The 21723-nt window shown below is 36.3% G+C and overlaps 1 protein-coding gene across 2 annotated transcripts in view; it reads left to right on the top strand.

Annotated features, from left to right (window-relative positions):
- The window catches only part of CCDC112 (coiled-coil domain containing 112), a 34669-nt gene that overhangs the window by 10643 nt on the left and 2303 nt on the right, over positions 1–21723 (top strand). For both annotated transcript variants that reach the window (XM_090279028.1, XM_090279027.1), the window contains exons 3-7: positions 1565–1686; positions 4444–4533; positions 16033–16108; positions 16503–16893; positions 19979–20392. In XM_090279028.1, coding sequence (XP_090135154.1) covers positions 1565–1686; positions 4444–4533; positions 16033–16108; positions 16503–16893; positions 19979–20392 — 1093 coding nt within the window. The remainder of the gene's footprint in view (positions 1–1564; positions 1687–4443; positions 4534–16032; positions 16109–16502; positions 16894–19978; positions 20393–21723) is intronic.

Genomic DNA, 21723 nt, shown 5'->3' with positions numbered 1-21723 from the left:
ATGCTGCAATTAACTGCAGTATTCACATAGGTCCACATCATTTTGCATTTGTATGAATGTATCTTTAGGAAATACTCCTAGAAGTAGAAATGCTGAGTCAAAGGAATATGAATATGCATATGATATATTGTCAAATTGTCTTCCATAGATAATTTATGATATTTTCTCACAGTTTTATCATTAGAAAATATTACTTAAACTTGTGATTTTTTTTACCAGTCTAATAAGTGTACAGTGTTACTATGGTATACTTTAAAAAATTTCTTCTATTGTGAGTGAGGTTGAGCATCTTTTCATATTTTTGGCAATTTGTCTCCATTATTATCTTTTGACTGTCTTTATATATTAATATATTCTAATCCAGGAATGGCTGAAGTTAACGTACTGTCATAGCATAACCTCTGTCAATGGTAGATCATAGTTATTTTCCCCGCCCCCAAATCAGAGCCTAGATGGGCTTTACAGACCTCAGTACAGGACTCAGTAGCCACCGTCAATCCATTAGAGTTGACTTGCAGGCTGAAGTCTATATGACATCTCTGTTCTATCCATTGTTTCCTCTCTGAAACACAAGTGCTAAGTTATGATCCCCTCAGTCTTTGGCTCAGCCAGGTAGGACCTGGAGCAATCTCATCTGTTTTCCTAAGTATACCTTGTAAATATCAAATTTTTCTCTTTGTGTGCTGAAGTGAAAAAGGTTGGGTACTCTACCTTAGATAGTTGTCCCTCTGGTTGTATGAAATTAAGTCAATGGTCAGAGCTACTCCACCACTCCTTAAATCCAGGATTAGTGGAGTATTCATATTAATTTCCACCTTCTAGGAGAGAAACAACAGGCGTCGAGAAAATAAATTTTTTTGTCCAAACAAAAAAGTACAGTGCTTGTTTGTTTTACACCAGGATTCAAACTAACATTAGACCTTCTTACTGGTAGGTAGACTAAATCAAAGAAGCTGTGACAATATCCCTTATTAAATATACTAAAATTTCTGTCTTGTTGGCCTCTTAAAGTTTTAGTTTTAATTAATAATATTAATAACTTGCATTTCCATAGTTCATTTTTCCTGTATAAAGATCCCTTGTGCATATTATCTCATATAGTGTTAATCACAACCCTTCTGGGTAGTGGAGAGCTGTTATTATTCACATTTTAATGATTAGGAGATTCATACCAGGAAAGGCTAAATGTTTTGGTTCAAGTTATAAAGTTAACAATATCTTGCAATGGAAGCAGCCGTCAGCAGTGGCAGCCATTTGCTGGCCACAATGAGATTGAGTTGGAATCAATATTCAAAGGCCTATGTATTTTCAAAGCAAGTCTATGACTGCATTTCCTTAAATTAACATTTTATAATTTAAATAATTCAAATTACTTGTGATTTTAGTTGAACTTAACTCTCTTCTACTGTTTTGACTCCTTAGCCTTATTTTCCAAGTCAATGTGTTTTGACTCCTTAGATGAATGAATCCAAATATAAAGTGCTGATTATTATGAGTGTCTTTATATTATAAATAATTAAAAATATGTATGTCATATTTATACCATTTGTTTCTTTTCCTAAAGAGTTATTAACATAGAAAAAGATAAACACAATCATTTCTACAACCAAAAAAGTGACTTCAGAATTGAGCATAGTATGCTGGAAGAATTGGAAAATAAGTTGATTAACAGCAGGAAAACAGAAAGTAAGTTGAGTTCATGAAAAAAAAAAACTGTTACATAATATAAAGTTGCAGTTTTGCCCTGTGCTTTGTATTTCTGCATTGACTGTTATATTTCCTATCAAGGTACTTTCTAGTTAGTAATGAGTTTGTTTTTTAGGTATATGTATTTATTTTGTCAGGTTACTATTTAATGATTCTAGCAGGATTATTTTCTATGTGTATTTCTTCCAATAGGAAAAAGAAGTTTTTATTTTATTTTATTTTATTTTTGGTTGACAAACCAGTTAATGTTATTAAACTTTCTTAAAATAAAAGGAAACTTATTTCTGGACCACCTGGTCTTAGCTCATCACCCTGGTATTGTTGACTGAGACATGGACTAAGAACAACAACAGAGTCAGAACCTGTACTTAATCATATTATGAAATGATCAGGTCACAAAATCTCATAAACCTGAGTTTACTGTCTGTGATATAAGACTTACCACTTCTATTCAGGGGAACTGTCCTGTGCATCCCATGAGATAATATATGAGAAGGTGCCTATAGATTGCAGAGAAAATGTTTTATTGTTTTCTATGATTATCAGTCATTGTTAATAGTATACTAAATGTTGGCCTTAAAAAAGAATTTTACAAATATACCTTATTTCATTGTAGAGTAGATTTTATATATTGAAAAAATTTTAGATTATAATAAAAAACTGCTTAGCATTGCTTAAAGAAAAAATAATGGTCATCAACTAACTAAACGTTATAAAATATTGACTTTTATAGAGATTATACTGCTTATGGCAATCCCTTATAGCCAATTAAAAGAAATTCTTAATGTTTTTTCTCTCAGAATATAACATTACACTATTTTAAAAAGTTATCTTTGTGTGAATGACAACAGGACTTGTATGAAAACCAAATTTTCAATTATCCTCTTGATTCATAGAGAAATCTAAACATCCCTAGTTTAATATTTCCTAGTTTCCCCTAGTTCCTTTGTAGATAACTGAGAGGCTGATCCATATTTCGGTCATGTCACCAAGTAGAATGTCTTCATTCTGTGTATTTTAAGTCATTTCATTTTCTTTCTTATTAAGGCAACTATTTTTATCTTTTTATTTCATTTTCTGCTACACTTTTGCCCCTCTTTGTGTTTATTTTATTTATTTAAAAGAGGAAGGACTGCACTTAGTATAAGGATACAGAAGTTTTCCCTCCCCATATTACAGCCCAGAAGTAGAAAATACCTTTTTCTGACCTCAAATATTGTGCCACAATATTAGCCTGAGCTTATGTAATATTGTACATAACCCTACAGTGGTTGTGCTTCTGAATGGAGCATGAGAGGTTGTGTGGATGATGTGTGTCATCCAACTCTCTCTGTTGCTGAATTCTGGGTAAACTGCACGGTTTAGGTGCTTGGCTAGAACAGAGGTGTTGCAACACCTTTTGAAGATTATTAATTTCAGTGCACGCAGTGTTGCTAGACTATATAGTCATCCACGCGACCACTCAAGGGTTAAATGGTTTGCCTATAGAGTGGCACTTCCAAATGAGTAAATAAAAGATTACTTCCCATTTAGTGATGTCACTGTAGCTCATCAAACTGTGGCAAAAACAGAACAACAAAAACACTTTCCTAATTATTTAACTTTACTAGAGAAGTTTCTTGACCTAAAGTTCCAACAGTGAATAGGATTCTATAAAAATACATTGGCTAAAGTCTCTGCTTTTCTGAAACACTTGAATTTTAATTTAAAAAATAATCCAAAGTCATATTTTTGTTTTGGATATTAGCACTGGTTCTAGGCCTGTATATAGGTAATTATTTTTAATTGCTTTTAAGGAGTTTTGGACAGAGCTGTTTGGTGCTTCATACTCATTTGTGAAAACACTGAAAAAAAATGGAGGGGCATAAATAAAGTACCCAAAGATGATGAAATAACATTACTATTAAATGTATTATGTATACAGATACAGATTTGCGAATGCAAACATGATTTTAGCCTAATAATTTAAATAAAATACTAAAGTAAGATTATTACTTCAAAGAGAAAATATGAAGGAGGAATCCAATCTTTGTGCTGCTGAAACAGAACACCTGAAAATGTATTTGAGACCCTCCTCTGTTTTTCAGGCTTTTATTGTGGGCCTGACATTTTCAGGCTGGTCCTTTGGATGAGCTTGGCAACCTATAAGGCATATACCACTAACTCTTGCCTGAAGCACTTTGTCAAGAGACTGTAACAGAGACACTAGTGGGTATCATTAGCCCCCACCGCTCAGAGGATGTGATTAGATGAAATTAATTCTCATTAGGAAGTTTGTCAGTATTCATAGAACTAATATTGTTTAGACAGTTTTAACATTTCCAAAAACAGAGTTGAGATCTATTTCAAATTCTATTCCCATAAATTATAACATTTAAAAGAAAAAAATCTGTTGAACAAAACATAACTGAGCCTAAGCTTCTGATACACGTATTTAAAACTGTCCAATAACTCAGTCTCCACAGAGGTAAAAAACAAAACAAAAAACATTTTCTTGGCACGTTATAGTAAATTTAACCCATTATGCTTTTAAATATTGAAGAAAATGAGAAACGCTTTTTAGAGCAAGGATACTTATTAAAGTGTTGAGGCTGTTTTAATACCTAAGTAACTATCTTTTGTTCATTATTTAATTGCTCTTGGCTAACTGAAGATGCTCTGTCTCAGGGGTAGGATTCTGAATTGTAAACATGTTTCTCATAGAATTATTTTAAAGTACATAGTTCTTCCTTATAGGAGCAAAAATCCAGCAACAGTTGGCCAAAATACATAACAATGTAAAGAAGCTTCAGCATCAGTTAAAAGATGTGAGGCCTACACCTGATTGTAAGTACATGAATATTTCATATTCTTTCTTATATATTAGTATTTTCTGTTGTTCATTAGAAAAATTTATACTTTTCTAATAAGAATTTTTCTATTTGGCATTAATGGAACTAAGCCTTTGTTGATAAAAATACATTAGAAAACTGTACTATCTGATGTTTATGTTGTTTTTTAATCTTAAAAATACTTTAAATCCTTACAAATTATGAAGTGGGTAGAACAGATATTAGTCATTTATAGGATGGAGAATTTGTGTTCTGTAAAGATTTAGATTCAGCCAATAAAGAGGAAAGAAGACTGATTTCCTGATTCTTGGCCTAGTGGTTTTCCCATCATTTGCTTTTTGAAATAATTGCCTTTTAGGGGCATTTCAAATTCCTAAAGAAATGGTTAAATAGTATTGGGGCAAATACTAGTCATTTGTAAACAACAAAATTGTATCCTTGCGTCTATACTTATATCAACATTCATTCCTGAATAATTGAAACAATAAAGTGCTCATGGTGAATGGACTTAAGAATCAGAGAGATGTTAAGTCAAATCCTTGATCTTATCAGTTATGTGATTTTGGGCAAGTCATTTGATTTTTCTGAGCTTTCTTTTTCTCAGCTCTAAAAAGGAAATAACCATAGGACCTAACTCATAGGGTTGTTGGGGCGGGGGGTGGGGGGGGCAGGAATGAAGTGAGGCTATCCAAATAAAGCACTCGTGTAGTGCTTATAACAGTAATCACTAAAAAAAAAAGCAAATATGAATTTTGTAATTTGTTAAATTAGAACATGGAACTATAAAAATACTAAAGAGAATGGGTAAATAATGGTATCATAGTTTATAAGAATGATAAAGACCAGAAACCTAAAGAAAAAAGTGGGCACTCTACCAACCTGGCTAACACTATTTGCCTCACCCTGGAGATCCCCTGAGGCTCCACCCCACCCAACTTACAGTTGCACCCAAGCTCTTAACAGTGGTTTTTCCATATGAATGGCTAGTCTTAGCTTATGTTTCACAACTTCCTAAATTCTCAAACAAGCAACAGTTGACTTCAGTGAGCCCCCAGAGCCTCCAGACCCTGTAACTCTTGCTAAGTGGCAGGAAGCCCAACACTAGCAGCAGCGAGCAGAGGTTCACAGCTTGACTTTGCCTGGGAATTTCCAAGCCCAGCACAAGTAGCAGCCATCTCAGATTGCTTTGTAACTCAGGCTTGGTGGCCTGGGGCAGAACACAGGTTGGAGCTGACCTTGGTCAGCACCACCTGGGACACCCCAGAGCCTGCACACTCAGTAGACAGCTACAGACCACATCCAAGGACCAGCACCTTGTCCCTGCACAGATGATCCTACATAGAGGGTAGAGGTTAGTGGTAAATGGTCATAGCCAGTCCTTGCAGATGACTGGCCTGGGGAAGTCCCTACCATTGACCTGCTCATAGCTATCAAGGCTCAACTACAAGAGGAGGGTGTACTCAGCTCACACAGAGGGCACACCTCGAGTACCCAGCTTGGCTGATAGGGGAGACTGTGCCACTGGACCCTACACTCCACACTACCAAGACGTGGAGTCACAGCAGCTCTACCTAATACACAGAAACAAACACATAGAGGCTGCCAAAATGAGGTGGCAAAGAAACATGGCCTAAATGAAAGAACAGATCAAAACTCTAGAAAAAAAACTAAACAAAATGGAGATAAGCAATCTATCAGATGCAGAGTGAAAAATACTGGTTATAAGGATGCTCAACAGCATAAAAAAGACCCAGGAAGAAACAAAAATCACACTAATTGAAATAAAGAACAATTTACAAGGGGGGAGGGGGGAGGGAGAGAAGGGGGATAAGTAAGGGAAGGGTCTAGTCAAGGAAAGTGTATATATGATTCATGGACATGGACAACGGGGAGGGATATGATTGCGGGAGAAGGGGTGGGCTGGGTGGGGGGGAGCAATGAGTGAAAAATGGGACAACTGTAATTGAAAAACCAAAAAATAAAAGGAATTAAAAAACACACACACACACACAAAAAAGAATAATTTACAGGGAAACGACAGTAGAGTGTATGAAGCCAAGAATCAAATCAATGATTTGGAACATAAGGAAGAAAAATCAACCAATCAGAACAACAACATAAAAAAGAATCTAAGAAAGCAAGGATAATGTAAGGAGCCTCTGGGACAACTTCAAGCATTCCAACAGTCACATCATATGGTTTCCAGAAGGAGAAGAGAAAGAGCAAAAAGTTGGAAATCTATTTGAAAAAATAGTGAAAGAAAACTTCCCTAATTTGGTAAAGGAAATAGAGATGCAAGTCCAGGAAGCACAGAGTCCCAAACAAGATGGATGTAGAGAGGCCCACTCCAAGACACATCTTAATTATAATAAAATGCCAGAGGTCAAAGATAAAGAGAGACTCTTAAAAGCAGCAAGAGAAAAGCAGTTAGTTACCTACAGGGGAGTTCCCATAAGACTCTCAGTTGATTTCTCAAAAGAAACTTTGCTGGCTCTAAGGGATTGGCAAGAAATATTTAAAGTCATGAAAAGTGGGGACCTACAGCCAAGATTGCTGTACCCAGCAAAGTTATTATTTAGAATCAAAGGGCAGATAAAGAGCTTCCGAGACAAGGAAAAACTCAAGGAGTTCATGATCACCAAACCATTCTTATATGAAATGTTAAATGGACTTATTTAAGAAAAAGAAGACCAAAACTATAAACAATAAGATGAAAATACATAATATCTATCTACAATTGAATAAAAAAAGAAACTAAGCAAGCAAGAAGAGAAAAAGAATTATAGATATGGAGAGTGTTTTGATGGTTGCCAGATGGAAGGGGGGGTTTGCGGGAATGGGTGAAGAGGTGAGGGGATTAAGAAGTACAGATTGGTAGTTACAGAATCGCCATGGTGATGTAAAGTACAATATAGGAAATGGAGTAGCCAAAGCACTTATATGTATAATATGATCAGTGGACATGAACAATGGTGTGGGGATTGCCTGAGGGAGGGGGGGTGCTTTGTTGGAGGGGAGCAACAGGGGAAAAATTGAAACAACTGTAAAAGCGTAATCAGTAAAGTATTATTAAAAAAAGAAAACTAGGGACTTCCGGCCAAGATGGAGGCTTAGACAGACGCGCTAGGTCTCCCTCTACAACTAAAGAGGAATACAACTACTTCAAAACAAAGGATAACTAGAAATTCCAGAAAATAAAACTACACGGAAGCCCAACATATGAAGTTATAAACCAGCGGCGCTCTTTGGGCAGGTAGGACGAGCGAAAGAGGGCGGCGCTGTTTGCGGTCGCACCTGGGACAGCGGCGGGGAGAACAACCCCGGCTGCAGTCGAACCCCCGGCAGCTCGCGACCCCAACGCTGGGGAAAGCAGCCACCACACCGCCTTGAACGGTGAGGCCCAGGGGGGTGGGAGGACGGATCCTGGTCTCGTAGCGGAATAACTGTGTGAATCCATCTTGGACCCCCACCCCCAAAGAAAGCGCCACAGGGCTGCGAAATAGGTCGCGGACAGGCGCCGGTCGCTGGCTTGTGACGAGTACACAGGCACTGCCCCCTACAGCCGGCCCAAGAAAACAAAACGCATCTGTCAAAATGAGGCAGACAACTATAGAAATCCCGGTTGCGCAGCTCACCAGGCAACAGATGGAGAACCTGACAGATGAACAGATAAGAAACCTGTCAGATGCTCAGTTCTGGGCCATTGTTATCAGGTGGCTTACAGAATTCACAAAAGATCTGGAAAAAGATGAGAAAGAAGCGAAAAACACTCATAACGAAAGGAACAAAACCACATACGAGACAGATGGTGAGGAAATAAAATCCAGAGTTCATTTCAACAAACCGGAATATGGAGAAGGAACAAGCAGTCAACCAATGCAGCGAGAGGAAATGGGAAGCAACGATGAGAGGATCAGAAACCTCTGGGACAGCTATAAAAGGCCCAACATAAGAATCATTGGTTTGCCAGAGAGCGAGGAAGATGAACTAGAACTTGAAAAATTGAGTGAAAATATAATAAAGGAGAACTTCCCAGACTTGGGGAAGGGAATAGACTTGAAGGTCCAGGAAGCAAGGAGAGTTCCCAAGAGACTGGACCCAGGGAGAACCACACCAAGACACATTATAATCAAAATGTCAAAAATTAAAGATAAAGAGAGAATCTTAAAAGCAGCAGGAGAGAAGAAAAGAATTATGTACAAAGGGGTCCCAATTAGACTATCAGCTGACTTCTCAAGGGAGACCCTACAGGCAAGAAGGGACTGGCAAGAAATATTCAAAGTAATGAAAATCCAAAACCTACAACCACGAATACTCTATCCAGCGAAATTGTCATTCAGAATAGAAGGACAGAGAAAGTGTTTCCAGGACAAAATAAAACTGAAAGAGTTCATTAGATCCAAACCACTGTTATATGAGATGTTAAAGGGACTGGTTTAGAAAAAGGAGGATCAAGACAATGAAATCTAAAATGAAAACTGCATCACAAGAAACAACAGAAGCTAGGGAATTGAAACAAAGGCAAACTAAACAGGCAACGAGAGTGGAAAAAGAACTTTAGGTACGGGGAACATATTGGGGGGAGGTCAACAGGGAGGGGGAATGGGGAGAGGGAGGGAGATGATATAGGAATTAAGGATCATGGTAGGAGGGAATGGAATAGAGAGAGGTTGAGAAGAACTGTATGCACAACTAATGGACATGATCTAAAAGGGGGGGACAACTGGAGGGAGGGGGGCCACCGGGTGGAGGGGAGCAGAGGGAAGGGAAATTGGCACAAATGTAATATTATAATCAATAAAACACATAAAAAAAAAAAAAGAGAACTAGGGGCAAAATTTACTACTAAAATAAAACCACACAAACCCATAAGCATACTTGAAAGACAAGTTAGGAAAATATTAGCAATATATATTTAACTTAAAAAGCTAATATACATAATATATAAAGCAAACCTAAAAATTAGAGCAAGAAAGGAAAATAGCCTAATAGAAAAAAGAGCAAAGGTTATAAGGTTCATTTTATAATAAAAGAACTACGCCACACAGGATCATTAATGATCACACACAAAAAAAGTCCATTAAATCCATGATAATAAATGTTTGACTTTCATTGAAGGAGCATTCTCAGCAACTGTAAGTTGATAGAGCTTCTTTGAAGGACAATGTAACAGTATCAAGCATACTGGAAAATGGGCATACTTTTTTATTTAACATTTCAAGTTTTATCAATTATCCTCTAAAAATAATGCATGGAAAGATATTTATTACAGTATTGCATCTATTTAAAGGTTGATCAGTTGGAGAATTACTTAAATGAATTGGGGTAGATTTAGATAGTGAAATACGTAACATGTACCCAGTTAACTACAACATTTTGTTAAATAAAAACTGCAACTTACTAAACAGTGTGTGTAGTATGAAACATTTTTTGTTGGAACATCCAAGGTGGCAGAGGAGTAGGTGGAGGCTATACTAACCTCCTCCCAGGACCAATCTGGAATTACGGTATGACTAAATTGTAGAGAAATCATTCTGAATAACCAACTGAAGACTAACTGGAGAGAAGACTTATAACCACGGGGAGACAGAAGAAACCACTTCACCACAACAAGATTGGTAGGGAGTATGGAGGAGACATGAGAGGGCTGGCTGGGCTCCCACAGGCAGCAGCTGTAGTTCTAGAGAAATAAGTCAACGGCCAGGGGATCTAAACCTCAAGCTTGGCTCCCAAATCTACAGCACCAGAGCTGGAAAGGAACCCAGATAATATGCAGTGGTGAAAAGCAGCAGGTTTTATCTGCCAGGGACAGACAGCTAGTGACACACAGAGCATGTTTAAGGGCCAACCCACAAAATTTCATTTACAGTCACTTACACTGGGCTCCAGCAGAGGGAGGACAGAGTGGACTAGAGATGCTTGAGGAGAGTGGTGTTGGTGGCTCTGCGGAGAGAACTGAAGGAATAGCTTCCAAGATTCCTGTGCTGAGTCATTTCTCATACCGCAGAAATCATCATTCTCAGGCAGAGCACTCTTCTCCAAGTGGCATCAGCCTGAGGGGAAGCAACAGCCCTGCCCACAGGAATTTCTCTGCCCCATCCTGTGGAAATTAAGCCAACTACTGATTACAGCTTGATTAGTTTAACAACTGATCAGTTTAACAGCTGATTATAGCTTAACAACTAAGGCATAAAAGATAACAAAGAAGCAGCCAAAATAGGAAGACAAAGAAACAGACCCAAAATGAAAGAACAAGAGAATTCTTCAGAAGAACTAGATGAAATGGAGGCAAGCAATTGATCAGATAAAGAGTTTAAAGTAACAATTATAAGGATACTCAACAGCATGAAAAAAGACATAGAAACCATAATAAAAGACCATTCAGATATAAAGAATGCAGTATTTGAAGTAAACAGTACACTTGGAGAAATAAATAGTAGGTTAGATGATATAGAGGATTGAATCAGTGATTTGGCAGACAAGGTAGGAAAAACACCCAGGCAGAGCAGCAAAAAGAAAAAAGAATGTTAAAAATGAGGAGAGCTTAAGAAACATTTTGGACAACATGAAGCATTAACAAATCTGTCATGGAAATACCAGAAGGAGAAGAGTGAGCAATGGATTGAGAACCTGTTTGAAGAAACAATGACTGAAAAAACTTCGCTAATTTGGTAAAGGAAAAAGATACAGATCCAGGAAGCTCAGAGAGTCCCAAACAAGGTGGACCCAAAGAAGCCTAGACCAAGACACGTCATAATTAAAATGGCAAGGCTTAAAGACATGATGAGAATCCTAAAAGCTACAAGAGAAAAGCAGGTAGTTACCTAAAAGGGAGCGCCAATTTGACTGGCATCTGATTTCTCAACAGAATCATTTCACACCAGAGGGAGTGGCATGAAATATTCAAGGTGATGAAAAGCAAGCACCTACAACCAAGACTTCTTTACCCAGCAAGGCTATCATTTAAAATTGAAGGAGAAATATGGAACTTCCCAGGCAAGAAAAAGCTAAAGGAGTTTGTTAACAGCAAACCAGTACTGCAGCAAATGTTAAAGGACTTGCTTGAAGAAGAAGAAAAAGAGGAAAAAAAACAACAACAAAAAACAGAGGAAAATAAAATGGCCCTACTTACATATCTCAATAATCACTTTATATGTAAATGGCTTAAATGCTTTGACCAAAAGACATAGGATAACCAATGGATAAGAAAACAAGACCCATATATATGCTGCCTCCAAGAGACCCATTTCAGATCAAAAGATACACATAGACTAAAGGTAAAGGAATGGAAAAAGATATTTCATGCAAGTGGAAAAGAAAAAAAAGCTGGATTAGCAGTATTTATACCCCTCAAAATAGACTTTAAAACCAAGGTCATAGTAAGAGATAAAGAAGGACACTACATAGTGAAAGGGAACAGTCAAACAAGAGGATATGACCCTAGTGAACATTTACACACCCAACATAGGAGCACCTAACTATATAAAGCAAATCTTGATGGACATAAAGAGAGAGATCGACAGAAATACAGTCATAGTCGGGGATTTTAACACCCTATTGACTTCAATGGATAGATCTTCCAGGCAGAAAATTAACAAGGAGACAGTGACCTGAAATGACACACTAGATCAAATAGATTTAATTGGCATCATGAGAGCATTTCACCCGGAGCAGCAGAATATACATACTTTTCAAGTGCACATGGAATGTTTTCTAAAATAGACCACATGGTAGGACACTAAATAAGTCTCAATAAATTTAAGAAGATTGAAATCATTATCAAGCATTTTCTCTAGTTACTATGAAACTAGAAAACAATCACAAGAATGAAAAAAACACACAAAGACATGTAAGCTAAATAACATGTTATTAAACAATGAATGGGTCAACAACAAGATCAAGGAAGAAATCAAAAGTACCTTGAAAGAAATGAAAGTGAAGACACAACATTCCAAAATCTGTGGGACACAGGGACAGCAATCCTAAGAGGGAAATTCATAGCATTACAGGCCTATCTCAAGTAACAAGAAAAAGCTCAAATAACCAATCTAACTTTACACTTAAAGGAACTTGAAAAAGAACAAGAAACAAACTCCAAAGTGAGTAGAAGGAAGAAAATAATAAAGATCAGAGCAGAAATAAATGAAACAGGGTCTAAAAATATGATACAAAAGATAAATGAATCCAAGAGCTGGTTCTTTGAAAAGATAAACAAGATAGACAAACCTTTAACCAGACTCATCAAGAAAAAAGGAGAAAAGACCCAAATAAATAAAATCAGAAATGAAAGAGGAGAAATAACTGACATTAAAGAAATACAAAAGATTCATATTATGAATGACTAGATGCCAACAAACTGAACAAAATGAATAAATTCCTAGAAACATACAGTCTTCACTGCTAAATCAGGAATAATCAGAGATATGGATAGATAGATTACACCTAGTGAAATGGAAGCAGTAATCAAAAAACTCCCAACAAACAAAAACTCTAGATCAGATAGCCTCACAGGTGAATTTTACCAAACATTCTGAGAACAATTAACACCTCTCCTTCTCAAACTATTTCATAAAATTCAAGAGGAGGGTAGGCTCCCAAACTCATTTTATGAGGCCAGCATTATCCTAATTCCAAAACCAGATAAAGACACTACAAGGAAAGAAAATTATAGGCCAATATCCCTGATGCACATAAGATGCTAAAATCCTCAACAAAATGCTAGCAAACCAAATACAGCAAAGCATCAAAAAGATCATACACCATGACCAGTGGGATTTATTCTGGGATGCATGGTTGGTACAACATTCTCAATCAACAAATGATTCACCATTTAAACAAAATGAAGAATAAAAACCACATGATCATATTAATAGATGCAGAAAAGCATGTGATAAAATTCAGCATCCATTTATGATAAAAAACTCTCAGCACAGTGGGAATAGAGGGAACATACCTAAACACAATAAAGGCCATATATGACAAACCCAGTGGCAGCATCATACTCAATGGGCAAAAACTACAAGTGTTCCCCTTAAGATTGGGATTAAGACAGAGATGTCTGCTTTCACCTTTCTTATTCAGCATAGTACTAGAAGTCCTAGCCACAGCAGCTAGACAAGAAGAAGAAATAAAAGGCATCCAAATTGGAAAGGAAGAAATAAAACTATATTTGCAGATGTCATGATACTGTACACAGAGAACCCCAAAGATTCCACCAAGAAACTACTAGAACTAATAAATGAATATAGCAAAGTAGCAGGATACAAAATTAATATCCAGAAATCAGGTGCATTTTTATATTGCCAATGATGAACTAACAGAAAGAGAAATTAAGAAAACAATCTGATTCACAGTTGCTTCAAAAGTAATAAAATACATAGGAATAACCCTAACCAAGAATGTAAAAGACCTGTACATGGAAAATTATAAGACACCGAAGAAAGAAACTGAAGATGATACGAATAAGTAGAAGCACATACCGTGTTCCTGTAGGAAGAATTAACGTCATTAAAATGTCCATACTACCCAAAGAAATCTATAGATTCAATGCAATTCCTATCAAGATTCCAATGATGTATTTCATAGAACTAGAACAAATATTTCAAAAACTTATATGGAACCACAAAGCAACAGCGATCCTGAGAAAGAAGAACAGTTGGAGAAATCATGCTACCGAATATCAAACTATACTATAAGGCAGCAATCCCCAACCTTTTTGGCACCAGGGACTGGTTGGGGAGGGGACACGGGTGGCTGAGCTCTGGTGAGCTTTGCTTGCTTTCCCACTGTAGAAGAAGCAAAGAGGAGACAGTAGGTGGAGCTCAGGCAAGTTTCACTTGCAGCCTGGTTCCTAACAGGCAGCAGACTGGTAAGAGGGCCTGGGGACCCCTGCTGTAAGGCCATAGTAATCAAAACAGCATGGTACTAGCATAAAAACAGAATGTAGATAGATGGGACAGAATAGAGAGCCCAGAAATAAACTTACACCTTTATAGTCAATTCATATCTGACAGAGGAAATAGGCACATACAATGGGCTAAAGAGTTTATTCAATAAATGGTATTGAGTAAATGGACAGATATGTGCAGAAAAATGAAACTAGACCACCTTCTTACACTACACACAAGAATAAATTCAAATGGGATCAAAAAATATTAGACCCAAAACCATAAAAATCCTAGAAGAAAACATAAGCAGCAAAATCTTGGACATTGGTTCTACAAATTTTTTATTTGATAGATCTCCCCAGGCAAAGGAAACAAAAGAAAACATAAACAAATGGAACTACATCAAACTAAAAAGTTTTGGCATAGCAAAATAAATCGACAAAATATAAAGGCGACCCACAGAATGGGAGCACATATTTGCCAATACATCTGATAAGCCGTTAAAATACAAAATTTATAAAGTACTTAAAATACCAAAAAAGCAAACAACCCAATTAAAAAATGGGCAAAGGACCTGAATAGACACTTCTCCAAAAAAGGACATACAGATGGCCAGTAGACATATGAAAAGATTCTCAATGTCACTAATCATCAGAAAAATGCAAGTTAAATACCATCTCACCTTTCAGCATGGCTATCATCAATAAATCAACAAACAACAATTGCTGGTAAGGATGTGGAGAAACGGGAACCCTTTTGCACTGTTGGTGGTAATGCAGACTGGTGCAGCCACTGTGGAAAGCAGTATGGGGATACCTCAAAAAATTAAAAATGAATCTGCCTTTTGACCTAGCAATCCCACTTCTGGGAATATAACCAAAGGAACCCAAAACACTAATTCAAAAGAACATAAGCATTCCTATGTTTTTTGCAGTGTTATTTACAATTACCAAGATATGGAAATAGCCCATGTATCTGTCAGTAGATGAGTCGATAAAACAACTATGAGACATTTACATAATGGAATACTACTCGGCCATAAAAAAGAAGAAAATTTTACTCTTTGTCACAGTATGGATGACACAGAGAACATTATGCTAAGTGAAATAAGCCAATCACAGAAAGAAAAATACCATATGATTTTACTCTTATGTGGAATCTAATGAACAAACTGAACTGAGAAAATGGGGACAGACTCATAGATGGAGAGCCGATGACATCTAGTGGGGGGAGGGTAAGGGCTGGAGGGATTGAGCAAAAAGGAAAAAAGACCCATGGACATGGACAACAGTGTGGGGATTGCTGCGGGGAGAGGGTTCCAAGGGGACTAAATGGTAATGGGGAAAAAATGTAGGTTAAATAAAAAATAAAAGAAAATGAAAAAGAAACTATTTTTGGTAAATAATAATATTAATGATATGCAGACATAGGAAAAATCTGTAATAACAAAATTAGAGTCATAAAAATTAGCTTTTTAAAACACAGTTTTCTTACCCTTTAGACTAAGAAATTTTTTAAATTAGAAAAACATTTCATTTTCTTCCTAATATTTAATTCTTAGTCATACTGAAATGATATAATATAATTTTCCTTCTTCTTTTTTACAGTTGTTGAAAAGCTAAGAGAAATGATGGAAGAAATTGAAAATGCAATTAACACTTTTAAGGAAGAGCAGAGATTGATGTATGTTTTAAACACATTTCAATATAAAATTATTAACCTATATATATTTCCAATAAATCTTCACTAGGTTGTTATATATAAACTATTTTATTGTATATATTTAATGTTAGTTTTACGCAAATGCAACATAACACATTTCTTTTAAGATTTAGATTGCTTTTTGTGTTTAAAGTGAAAATTCATTTATATTTGGATACTATAAAATGTCAGATGAGAATTTGAAAGATTGTTCTATTTGAGAGGAAACTCAAGACTTGGATTTATAAACGTAAATAATGTTGAGTGGAGAACATAACATGAAAAGAGCAATAATTTAAATACAAGGAAAAAATAAAAAGGGTTAATATGGATTGGTTTGTATCTTATTATTCAAACTTTATTTTTGAAATTTTAGATATGAAGAGCTTATTAAAGAAGAGAAAACAACTAATAATGAGTTGAGCGCCATATCAAGAAAAACTGACACATGGGCTTTGGGTAGTTCAGAAACAGAGAAAGCTATCAGGGCAATGTCAAGTAAAGTTCCTGTAGACAAAGTAACACCAAGCACTCTTCCAGAAGAAGTGGTAGACTTTGAAAAATTCCTTCAGCAAACAGGAGGGCGACAAGGGGGCTGGGATGATTTTGATCACCAGAACTTTGTAAAGGTGAGAAACAAGCATAAAGGGAAGCCAGCATTTATGGGAGAAGTTCTAGAGCACCTTCCTGGAAGAACACAGGATGAAGTTCAACAGCATGAGAAATGGTATCAAAAATTTCTGGCCCTAGAAGAAAGGAAAAAAGAGGTAATAAACGTATGATAGCCATTATTTGTTGTATATTTCTGTGTTCTAGGTACTGTGCTAAACTCTTTAACGTTTATTAACTTTACAACTCCATGATGTATATTGCAGTTGCCACCATTCCCCCATCTTATAGAAGATGAAACAGGCATTGAGAAGTAACTTTACTTAACTAATGGAACTATAGTTGGACTTTCTCAAGGGCCAAACATTTCTACCCCAAGAAATAATACAGTGGGCCAGAAAACTTCTGATTGTGGGCAAAATCCTGTGTCGCCACCAGAAATGTGGGAAATCCAGATCTGCTCCAGCTTTTAATAAAAGGCATCTTACCAGCAAAGGCCACATGGTTTTCAATAAAAGATACAGAAGCAGTAGAAAAAAATTCTTTGACTCTTAAATGTTTCATTGAGGTTTGGAACTTCAGCCTCATTGCTTATTTGAAAAGATTCAAAATTTTAACTGCCTGATAGAAAAGAATAACTCTTAAATGTAGCAAATATCTAAGATGTTCCATTTTCACAAAAATATTCTTCTGGCTTTGGTTTAGTTAGGACTTCTCAATCTTGGCACAGTTGACTCTGGGCTAGATAATTCTTTGCTGTGACTACTGTGATGTGCATTATAGGATGATTGGCAACATTCCTGGCTTCCACCCACTAGGTACTAGTAACACACCCTTAGTTGTGGTTATCACAAAGGTCTCCAGACATTGCCAAATGTACCTAAAGAGCAAAAATTGCCCCTGGTTGAGAACCATGGGTTTAGGTACTTGAAGTCTGAGTCACATGTTTTGTAGACTTCGACTATTATAAACCTCAGCTCACTGGAAGTAACAACAAAAGTATGACTGTTCAACAGATGACACCTAGGGAGCATTAAAGAAATAATGATTCCATGTTTAGTCTAAATTTTTAGAGGAAGTATCTGGGGTTTGTTGTTTTATCTCTCCTAAATAAGTTAAATGTAGGAAGATTGATATTTAGGACTTTAAGATAAATTTTGAAACATGAGTCATTTTTTAAAACTCAAAATAACAAGCTATTAGGAATTATTTGTACTTTTTTCCTGGATACTGAAAACATAGGGTCCCTGGACCAGCAAAGTGGTCCATGGACTAGCAAAATTATTATCACCTGGGAACATGTTAGACCTTACCGGGCCCAATCATAGACCTACTCCAAACTCTGGGGATGGGGCCCAGGAATCTGTTTTAACAAGTCCTCTAGGTCATTCTGTTATAGGCTAAAGTTTGAGGAAAACCTATCTAGGGGAAAAAGGCACTGTGCCTCATGTAATAAAGGTAAGTCATCTTGATTCTAATTTACTCTCCTTGTTCCCAGCCACTGTTTTATGATATTTGATGAGTGACTGATTGTAGGAGTGAGTAGGATGGGCTGTGAAAATTGAGGTGCCGTTTACTGCAGTAGGGCATGTTGGAGGAGGAGGAGAACATTTGAAGGAAAAAATCAGAAATGTGATTTTAAATCAACTCAGTTTAAGATGCTGAGTAGGAGACTTACCATTTTTGCCTTCACTTGCCTTAATAAAAATACTTATTTTCAGACATGCCCTGAACTTTCCCTGATACTGCTGTGGCCTGGCACACAGAGTAGCACTGTACTAGATGGCATTTGGTATTAGGAAATAGCTGGGGTTTAATGACTGAATTATACACCATGAGGAAAGGTGAGGGAACAGTTTCCTGACTTGAAGGGTAAAGAAATTCCGTGGCTGTATTCTTTCTGGCCTCAGTACCCTTGCTTATCTTATTCTTACTTTCTGGAACCTCCATTCTTTCTTTCCCCCTCAACTCCTAGCTTTTGAAATTGGCTCAGATAAGATACTGCTTCCTTGCCCACTGAAACATAAGTAGTCCCTCTCAGAATTTTCTACTAACACCTTTTTTATACCTTTTTTATGATGTGCTACTACAGCATATCATAATATAGTCTCTAGACATATGCACTAGGATATATTCTAGTATTGATGCATGTATCTTATCTCAGCTAGACAGTGCTACTCATACTTGATCCATGGACTGGATATCAGTTTGCAAACTTACTGGTCCTCAGTGAGATAGTGATTGAACTAGAATCATCTACCCAGTAAGCCCACTCTTTAGTTCAGTTGACTTTTTTTTTTTAATATTGAAAACTTTCTCATTGAAGAAAGCAGTACATTGGTTTACATTCTGGCATGAATCCCTGATATTGTTGTGGACTGGCACACTGAGTAGCACTATACTAGATGGCATTTGGTATTACTTTAATCATCTATAATTCTAATCACAAATCCCCGATAAGGATTTATTGAATGAATGAATGATACACCATGAGGAAAGATAAAGGAACAGTTTCTTAACTTGAGAGTAAAGAAATTCAGTGGATGTATCCTTTATGGCATAGAGAAGGCTGATGTTTTACATAATCTTTACATACCCTATGTAAGTTAAGGTAATGTGCTTTTTCTTTTTTTTGCACTTACAAAGCACTACGTGCCAGGCACTGACTCATTTAATCTTCACAGTATCCCTGCTTGAGAGGTACTACCTACCACTTTTACAGATGAGCAAAATGAAGACAAGAGTACTTCAGTGACTCATCCCAGGTCACACCTAGTAATTGGCAAAGCCATGATTTGGTCCTGAATATCCTGGCTTCAGAACCCATGCTCTCAACCATGCCACTTCTAATTCCTCTTCTGATATTTGAACAAGGAAGGGTCACTCAGAAAGGATTCTAAGCTTAAAAGGAGGGTTTGGAAACAAGTAAGATTATCAGGAAAAGTGTTTCCCGTGAACACAAACAAATGAGGTGCCATCCTTATGAACCTGAAGATTAAGAAAGGATGAGGAAGCCCAAAAGAATATGTCATTATTCAGTGTTTTAAGGCACACATTAATTTTTTTAAAGAGAAATAGAAAAATTATACTGGTTAAAAACAACAACAAAAAGCACCTGGAAACCTAAGCAACCAGCATCCTGCAGTCAATATTCTTTCTAGAAAGTTGGACTTGAGATTGTATTTTAAAGTGCTGTTGATTATTTAAAATATTTTTCATTTGCTCTGTTTTCTTAATCATTAGTCTATTCAGAATTGGAAAGCTAAAAAGCAGCAAAAAAAAGACGAAATTTTCAAGTTAAAGGAAAAAGCAGAGAACATACCTATGCTTTTTCATAACAAACAAGAAGATAATCAAAAGCAAAAAGAAGAACAAAGAAAGAAGCAGAAATTGGCAGTGGAAGCTTGGAAAAAACAGAAAAGTATAGAAATGTCAATGAAATATGCTTCCCAGTTAAAAGAAGAGGAAGAGAAAGAGAAAAAGCAACAGAAAGAGCGCCAGCGCCAGTTTAAACTAAAATTACTGCTAGAAAACTACACCCAGCAGAAGAAAGAACAGGAAGAGTTTTTAAGACTTGAAAAAGAGAAAAGAGAAAAGACAGAAAAGGCAGAAAAAAGGAAAATTGCTGCTGATGAAATTTCCAGATTTCAAGAAAGAGTGAGTAAATATATTTCCTAAATAATTTACAATGCTGCATAGAGAGGTATTGCTTCCAGATTCAGTTCAGGAAAAATTGAGTACTTCTGATATGTTGTTAGGGTTGTACCTAGCAAAATGAATAAGCCATGTGCCCTCATTTCTAGTGGATTATAGTCTAGTGGGAAGATAAGTGTGCAAGCAAATTTCTGAATAATGTGGTAAATAGTGTGGTGATTGAGGTGTAAACTGAGAATTTAAGGAGGTGGATATGCCGGGAAGGAAGCTTACAATAGCTTTTAGTAGTATCAGAGAGAATTGATACTTGAGTTGTGTCTTGAAGGATAAGAAAGGAGTTTAACAGTGGCTGTGAAGGAAGCAATAAACACTTCAGTATATTTAGGGCATGAAGTGGAAGATGGGAACCAGCAGGAGACAAGGCTGGAAAGGAAGCCAAGGCCCTGTCATGAATGTCTTTTCTTTGCCAAACTGACTGGCTTTTCCCCACAGACAATTTCCTTACTTGTTCATTGTCTATCTTCCACCATAATAGAAGCCCCATGACAGCAGAGGTTTTGTCCCTTTGTTCATTCTTATACCCTGTACATTGTAGCTACTCAACGTATACTTAAAGGAATTAAGGTTATTGCTGAGAGATAGGGTTATAAGTGATTTTAAACAAATATATACAAGAAAAATGCCAATCAGAGAAAGAGATTTATCATCTTATCAGACAAAGTGGAGTTTGGAATTCAGTCCAAAGAATATTTATTTAAAAGACAAGGAAGTTTACTTGAAAATGAAAAAGGGCACAAATCAAATAAAATTATTTGACTGTAACTGTTATAAAATGTTATATGCATCAAAATACACAGCAACAGTATTCATAAAGCAAAAAACAGAGGAAGTACAAAAAATAGAAACATAGTAGTGGCGTTTCATTTAGTCCTTATTAAAATAATCTCCCTGAGTAACAAAGTACCCCTTTCCCTCAAAAAAGCAAGCAGGTCACATAATAAAAGACGTAGAAAAAAGAAAATCTGTGAAACAAAGAATAGGAGAGATCTAAAACCAGACATACTGATAAGTGAAAGTGGGCTTAATGATCCTATTAAAAGGAAAGGAGTTTTAGATTGAACCATAAAATAAGAGACACCAAAAAGAAAGTGATTCTGAAAGGATGTGCATGTATTACACTTATTTATATTCAAAGAAAAAAAAGCTTTTATTCCTGTTGGAAAAGGTAAATATTGAAGGAATGTTAATATTTAAGGTAATTTCATTTCACTTCCAAGCAACTAAACTTTGAAACAAAGTCTAGTTATTTTACTTTCTTTTTTAAAAATATTTAA

Source organism: Furipterus horrens, unplaced genomic scaffold, assembly GCF_987537825.1.
Source record: "Furipterus horrens unplaced genomic scaffold, mFurHor1.1.pri manual_scaffold_5, whole genome shotgun sequence".
In the NCBI taxonomy this organism is placed as follows: domain Eukaryota; kingdom Metazoa; phylum Chordata; class Mammalia; order Chiroptera; family Furipteridae; genus Furipterus; species Furipterus horrens.
The sequence above is the reverse complement of the archived record's forward strand: the minus strand, read 5'-3'. Positions and strand labels throughout refer to the sequence as shown.